The sequence below is a fragment of the Octopus bimaculoides genome, chromosome 23 (genome assembly GCF_001194135.2).
Source record: "Octopus bimaculoides isolate UCB-OBI-ISO-001 chromosome 23, ASM119413v2, whole genome shotgun sequence".
NCBI classification, from domain to species: Eukaryota; Metazoa; Mollusca; class Cephalopoda; order Octopoda; family Octopodidae; genus Octopus; species Octopus bimaculoides.
In genome coordinates, this window is record NC_069003.1 from 24,391,357 (window position 1) to 24,399,675 (window position 8,319).

The 8,319-nt window shown below is 38.7% G+C and overlaps 1 protein-coding gene across 1 annotated transcript in view; it reads right to left on the bottom strand.

Annotated features, from left to right (window-relative positions):
* Positions 1 to 4,344, bottom strand: part of LOC106880948 (CUB and sushi domain-containing protein 1) — a 13,330-nt gene extending 8,986 nt beyond the window's left edge. Inside the window, exons 1-4 of the mRNA XM_014931131.2 lie at positions 4,129 to 4,344; positions 3,726 to 3,921; positions 2,510 to 2,700; positions 848 to 986 (exon numbers count right to left, since the gene is read on the bottom strand). Of these exons, the coding sequence (XP_014786617.2) occupies positions 848 to 986; positions 2,510 to 2,700; positions 3,726 to 3,921; positions 4,129 to 4,329 (727 nt within the window). The 5' untranslated portion in view covers positions 4,330 to 4,344. The remainder of the gene's footprint in view (positions 1 to 847; positions 987 to 2,509; positions 2,701 to 3,725; positions 3,922 to 4,128) is intronic.
* Between the last annotated feature and the right edge of the window lie 3,975 nt (positions 4,345 to 8,319).

Below are 8,319 nucleotides of genomic sequence, written 5' to 3' on the forward strand. Positions count from 1 at the left end.
TCCCCTTTTTCTTAGCACTCCTGCGTGAACTTTCTGTCCGCAGACGCCATGATAGATCGCTGACCAAACCATTCAATTTCTTTCTCCGTATTCTTTCTGTTGAAGAGCGTAGCTCGAAATGTTAAAGACTTTCTGTATTCCCGAGCGTTAAACTAATATATCCTTTTGTTGTTTACACCACCTGTCCTCGTCTGTTGTTTTGTTTCGTAAATTCTCCCATATATATATATATATATATTCAAAATAAGCAACAAGATATCAAGTAGTGATGCAGTACGACGGTTTCAAGCAGCTACATTTAATTGAACAATGCAATCATTACACCAATTTAAATGCAATGCTACCTTCAGCTGCACAAATAAATAAATAGAATTTTAACAAGTAGGACACATGTTGTCGCTATTGTAGCTAAGAATAGACTACACTTCCAAGAACCGCATGGAGCCTGGTGGGGTTGTAATTCATTTCTAATACATTTATCTCTTTATCAGCTACTAAATCTAAAACTAGAAGACTGTGTCTATTTTCAATAAAGGAAAAGAGTGAGTCAACAGCTCATGGCTAGGTATGGTCATAAATATTAACACATGTATCCCTTTCCATCAGGGAGCAAAGAACATACTAGAAGTAGTCAGTTGGATATAAGTAACTATATATACTAAAAATGTATAAAGCCACCCCCATCCTGTAAGTAGATCCAAATAATTTTAAAAACTTATTAGTTAGAAAAAGAAGTCACAACCCATGACCTTTGTCGGTCACATGATTGGTAAGAACGAAAAGCTACATATTTTCATTACATAAGTCGACACCTTTTTACAAGGAAGAGGTCATTGCTTTTACTTACCCGCAGCGACTAAAGCTGAAAATCTTTCATTTGTTCCTGAAGCTAGCGATTTGAATTGTATGTCAACCACTGAATTTCCTGATAGTATTATAGATACGTTATCACCGATTGCGCTTGCACTTTTGTCTTCATAGGTGACCTGTTAAAAGTGAAATAGTGAAACAGAAAGTAGATAAGGAAACTGGTAATACTTTCCATTGGCAAATAGAGTTCCAGGAATTTCACAAACGGGTAGAAATTAGGTAACATGTAAGAGTGAAAAAAAAAAATCTGACAGAATCACACACGTGTGTGTATGTGATGTGTGTGTGCGCGTGTGTGCGTGCAAACCAATGAATAACAAATATATATAAAACATATAACAGGAAACTAGGCCAAGCCTGGAAAGTAAGCGTTTGTAATTATTTACGCCATACACACACACACACATGTATACATACATACATGCATACATCCATAAAACAAGCATACAAATCTGCGCATACACTAACACCAAATACTGCACACACACATATGCACAAATACCGAGATGATGTTGATAAAAGTTCCAATGAAGGAGCCTTGAGTCTATGTTAGAGTCCGACTTTTTCTCTATTGACAAGAAATACAGAAATGAAACTGATTGATAACATACATACATACATACATACATAAAATGCAGACATACATATTATTGAATATGAACGCAAACATCAACACAAGGAATATTGGTGGAACATTTCCATCAAATCATCTGTCAGGTGTAAGCATAACACTCGGATATTGTTGTCTGGGACAGGCAAGAAAAGTATGTACCATTATAGAGGTCAACTATCCTGTCCTGCTGACGAGAATATCTCCTTGAAAATCAAAGAGAAAGAAGATAGCTATGGATAACTGTTTCGAAACCTCCAGCTTCTATATCCAGATTACAAATTTGCATTCATACCAATAATAACTGGTGCAGTTTTGTACGACGTCGAGGGTTCCCGTTGATCCGATCAACGGAACAGCCTGCTCGTGAAATTAACGTGCAAGTGGCTGAGCACTCCACAGACACGTGTACCCTTAATGTAGTTCTCGGGGATATTCAGCGTGACACAGTGTGACAAGGCTGGCCCTTTGAATTACAGGCACAACAGAAACAGGAAGTAAGAGTGAGAGAAAGTTGGGGTGAAAGAGTACAACAGGGTTCGCCACCATCCCCCTGACGGAGCCTCGTGGAGCTTTAGGTGTTTTCGCTCAATAAACACTCACAATGCCCGGTCTGAGAATCGAAACCACGATCCTATGACCGCGAGTCCGCTGCTCTAACCACTGGGCCATTGCGCCTCCACAGTTGGTTTTGTAAGTAAATGCTTAACTGTCATTCTGGATAAGTTCGAATTTCCAGAAAAAAAAAATTTTTTTAATCAACCAACTGACTAGCTCATTACAAATATAAATTGCAAGCGGAATAGTAAAGCTATGCAAGACTTTTCTCAGGTTGAAAATGCGCCATTTTTTTCGTTATGTACATTCCAAGAGCGGAGCTTTGTATCTTTGTTAGAAATCAGCTTCTTCGTCGGAGGAAGAATTTAAATAATTAAAAGCAGTAGAAAAACATACATACATACATACATATACATAATGAGAGAGAGATAGTGTGACTAGTTAAACAAAGGTAAAATTTAGGGAACGTACCACTAAAGTCTCGTTGTTTACACGGTAAACGTCTTGAATTATTAACCCAAACCTCCTGTTGTAGACTTTGTATTCTGGAACCGTCCATTTACACCTGACGTTTTTGGCAGTGACACTGTTGTTAGGTTCTATCCAGTTGTATCCAGGAGAACTGATACTTACAAGATTTGATTCCAGTTGGATATCACAGCCTGAAATTACAGATAAGGGTTTTGAAATGAGAGATTTGGAAATAACGAGTAAATGATGGACAAATTAATTTACGTGTAGGTTTGGTTTTGGGATTGGGGTTGGGAATTGGGATCTTGATGAAACCATAGAGTCTGGGCCCTTCGCTCTTGATAAGGTCATTGCATCAACGTCGTTCTGTTCTCTATGTGTCTTCGATATTTTAAAACCTTCTTCCTCATACACACACACGCCCGCACACACACACACACACACACACACACACACACACACACACACACACACACACACACACACAAAGATAGTGAGGGAGGGAGAGAGAGTGCGAGAGAGAGAAAGAAAAAGAGAGAGAGAGAGAAAGCGAAAGAGAGAGAAAGGGATAGGGGTCATTTCTCTCTCTCTCTAAGATCGGCCCTTTCTTTGAATGACCATAGCCGATTCTCTCCTCTCTCTCTCACACACACACACACGCACACACACACACCCACAAAGACTGAGAGAGAGGGAGAGAGAGAAAGAGTGAAAGGAAGCAGACCATTTCTCTCTCTCTAAGATGAGCCCTCTCTAAGTATGACCAGAACCGATTTCTTCCTCATACACGAACAGAGAGAGAGAGAGAGAGAGAGAGAGAGAGAGAGAGAGACAGACAGACAGACAGAGAGAGAGAGAGAGTGAGTGACAGACAGACAGACATACAGAGGACGGAGGGAGAGAGGAGGAGAGGGAGAAAGAGAGAGTGGGAGTTGTTCCAGTGCTAGATGGTACTTTATCAACCTCAAAAGGATAAACAGTCATGTTGACCTTGGAGGGATTTGAACATAGATCACAGGGAGCCGGAATGAATGATATAAAGGATTCTCCATATCGCCTTAACGACTTGGCCAATTCAGTACATTTATTTGGTATTACAAACAGGACATACAGAAAGGTATGTATGTATGTATGTATGTATATCATTTTTCAGTTTATTTCAAGATTCCTTTAATTATTTAATTATTTCGTATGTTGAGTCTTTTAAAAATCTTACCTTCGCTGTAGTAAAGGACGAAATCTCCTTGTTGTTCGCCGGTGTTAGTATGCAGACATACATGTACGTCTTTAGAATTAGAAATTAGCAATGTGGTCATGTCCAAAGAAGTGAAATTCGCAACAATGTCCGAGATATTGCCAAAGCTTATGAACATGTAACCAGATGTTCCTGCCTTGAATTCCAGGATTTGAATCTGGAAAAAAAAAAAAAAAAAAACTCAGCTAAATAAGGATATTACTTAGCAAAGAACAAACATACATACGTATTCATATGTGATTTTTATTTGAGTTTTATTCAAGTTCTTGAGCGAGTTCAAGCCGGTCGCTGGAAGTTTGAATTTGAAATTAAGAAATAATGAAAAAAATGCACACACTCATATTTAATTAATTTTTTTTTTTACCTTTAAGTTAATGACAGGTGCCGAACTTGCTTTGATGTGCCAGCACTGGTCGGTATTCGGTAAAACACCTGCAGGTAACTGGGGTGTTAATTTCTTCGGATTTGCTTCGGCGCTCAAAAGGATCGAGCTGGATATTAAATGTTCAATATCTGGAAGAGACAGCAAAAGAAGTTTGATGTTTAAATAAGCAAAGACACACATTCTATTCGAATAAATAGATAAATATTAGATGGGTGCGAGATGAATCACATCGACCTGAAGAAAATTCTTACTGGGACCCCACTTGCGAGGTCATGCGCTGTTTATCTTGATATGAGATCACCATGTCGCGCACATATGGTTGTGATGCATGTGCCTGGTGAACCCTTATCAGACGTGTAGTCATGATGGGTATAATGGGCTTCGCATATCTCACCCCAGTGTCACTTTGATGGCATGCGTTGCTCTCTCACTCAATAATAATAATAATAATAATAATAATAATCCTTCCTGCTATCGGTAAAAGGCCTGGAATTTGAGAGCAGAGGATTATCGATTACATCGACCCCAGTACTTGACTGATACTTAATTTATCGACCCTGAAACGATGATGACGACAATGATGATGATGATGATGATGATAATTTCTTATATTTGCCGAAATCCCAAACTTAAAATAAAAATAACCTAATCGAATGCATAAAAGAAAAAAAAAAAAAATCAGATGCAAGGGAAGTAACTTTAACTGACTGTACATAACAAACATCTTCCAAGGGACATAAATCTATATTCAAGCGGACTAATTCGGATTTAGATTTATCAATTTTTTTTTCTTAACGTTTGCTATGATACGTTACTAATAGAAATATAATGAACACCACCACATCTCATACACATTTACACACAGACAAATGTATGACGTAATACATTATCCAGAGATATTCAGCTTAGCTATAAATATATGTTTTTCATGCACAATCATATATTCACATAAATGCAACTAAGTCTATGATAAGACTGCGGCCATGCAGGAGCACTGCCTTGAAGTATTTTTAATTGAACGAACCCACCCCAGTATTTATTATTTTTAAGCCTGGTACTTATTCTATCGGTCTCTTATGCCGAGTCGTAAACACACCAACACCGAATGTCAAGCGGTGGTAGGAGATAAACACACATTCACACACACGTACCTACACATATACATACACACATACATGCATACACACTTATATACATACGCACATACCTACACATGCATACACACGCATACACATACACATACATACATCATACGCACACGTACAAACATACATACACATACATACATCATACGCACACGTACAAACATACATACACTCATACATACATACATATATACATACAAACATACATACATACATACACACATCCAAACATACATACATACAAAAGTATAATAAGGGGGGCACTCCTAATTGTACTTAATTTGTCGAATCATTAAGATTCGTAAAACGATAAAAAAATATTCTTCATCGAATTCTCGTTTGACAGGTACACACCATGTGTGTGTGTGTGTGTGTGTGTGTGTGCATATATACATGTGTGTGTGTACACATGCGTGAGTGTATACGCGTGCGTATATATATATGTGTACGTGTATATATATATATATGTGAATGTGCTCGCTCACATTGACGCCCATATCATAAAGTATGATAAACCTTGAGAAAACGACTTGAGAACTTCGCTCCAATTTGCCGTCGACCGGTTCTTAATTTTGCTTTGTTTTACACGTGAAAATTATCAATACATAAAACCTATTTCGTCAATTTTCTATTTCTGTTTTGAACAAAGCTATTTGAGACGAGTTGACCGGGAGGAGAATGGATTGAGGTAGAGGTTCAAATGTAGTGACGGCATCACATTATGTTAATGAGTCGAGCGGCCTTATTCTACTCGTTATCTTATACGTGTTTCAGCCAATGGAGTATGGCCACACTGGAGCACCGCCTTGAAGAGTTTGGTCGAAAAAAAAATATACACTAATATGGGTTTCTTTCTTTAAGCAAACCAACATCGGTTATCCAGTGCTGGTGCAGGGTACTAATACAAACACACACACACACACACAGCTTGGCACCAGTGACGTCGCAACTCATTTCTACAACTGAGTGAACTGGAGCAATGTGAAATAAAGTGTCTTGCTCAAGGAAAAAGAACACAACACACAGCCCGATCCGGGAATCGAACTCACTACCTTGTGATTGTGAGCCTGACGCTCTAACTACTGTGCCATGTGCCTTTACACTGTAGAAGTACGGCTAAATTATTCTTTTATTCTTTTATTTGTTTCAGTCATTTGACGGCGGCCCCGCAGGAGTACTGCGTTTAAACTAAATCGCTGCGACCAAGATTCGAACCTGCGCGGGTATAACCTACTAGATTTCAAGTTTATTGCACATAAATTTTAACACCGAAATCTCATATGGACACTCAATGGCTACGTGGACTCTGCTTGAGAACCACTTCGCTGTCATATTCTATGTGGCTGTTGTGAGTAGATAGTTGGTTTCGCACACACACAGATATACATACAAACGGTACAGATACATACAAACATACATACATACATACATACATACATACATATATATATACATATATATATACATATATATGTTGTTGTTGTATTTGGGGATGGTCATATTGCCAGTTCAGCCAATAAAATCTTGCAAAACAAATATATATATATGCATACATACATATATACATACATAAAACACATATCCGCACACACGCATACTCACGCATACACATGCCTACGTACGTCCATTAACACTTACCCATACGCACACATGCATACATATGGTTTAATTAGCTACAACTATTTATAATTGCAAACATTAATTTCAGCGAATAAAACTACAACAATCTCACGTTACTCATAAATATGGATGTCACTTCACAGGCGTATTTTTTTTTTTACCATTTTTACCATTCTGTTCTCTCACGGCCTTTTAGAAACACACACACACACACACACACACACACACACACACACACACACACGTAGACAAACACGCAATCATGCACACACACATGAGATAGCATGGACACCATAACTGAGTGACGAAGAAGTTAGATTTTTTTTTATCACGCAGATTCGGGTTCGAACCTACCATGTGACATATTGGGTAAGTACTTTCTGTTGCAGAACTGAGCTAAGTATGGGATGTGAAAATTTAATCAAACAATAACTAATCTCCTTCGAAATTTGTAGGACTCACAGGCGCCAGCTTCTATGAAGTTTAAGGGGTTAAGAGATAAATCTCCATGAGCCAACCCCACATTATAGTTTATTGGTTTTCCTACAAGATAAAATTAGTATCAATTCCACCGTGTTATTTTTGCTTATAGTCCCAGTATCTGTAACATAGAGCCAGGTCTAAACCGCAATTTAGAATTAAATGTGAATACGAACAGCGCCCCATATATACACATTGAAGGAATGGGTCGATTCCAGAGTATAAAAGCGCCGACTCTCTTGTTCAGTCGCCAATGCTCTCTTCATCAAAGTTACTCCGTCGCCCTGGTTAGTACGATTACTCGGCCCTTCGATGCTTCCAGAGTCCACTGATATGCAAGCATTGGGGTACATCTCTGGTTTGAGCATAAATTCTACTGATTCCTCTGTTTCGCCATGTGTCTTAGCGGTCCTGAAAAGAGTTACAGGTTACATATTTTCTCCCGTAAAAGGCTTTTTGTCGACTAAGGTTAAATACGGACTTGCATCTGGAATTTACTCTAGAGCGTGAGCCTGGACAAGATTATATATTATTTTATAGAAGGCCAGCAGCTCTCAATGCAACAAGAACCCCTTCATGCTACCATTTTTGTCCAATGGAAAGGCCGATACAAGTTGGCACAATATCCTTTTCTACTCTAGACGCAAAGCTTGAAATTTAGCGGGAAGGGGCCAGTCGATTAGATCGACCTCAGTACGTAGCTGGTACTTAATTTATCGACCCGAAAGGATGAAAGACAAAGTCGACCTCGGCGGAATTTGAACTCATAACGTAAAGACAGACGTAAAGACAGACGAAATGCCGCTAAGCATTTCGCCCGGTGTGCTAACATTTCTTATTTCTTTATTGCCCACAAGGGGCTAAACATAGAGGGGACAAACAAGGACAGACAAAGGGATTAAGTCGGTCACATCGACCCCAGTGC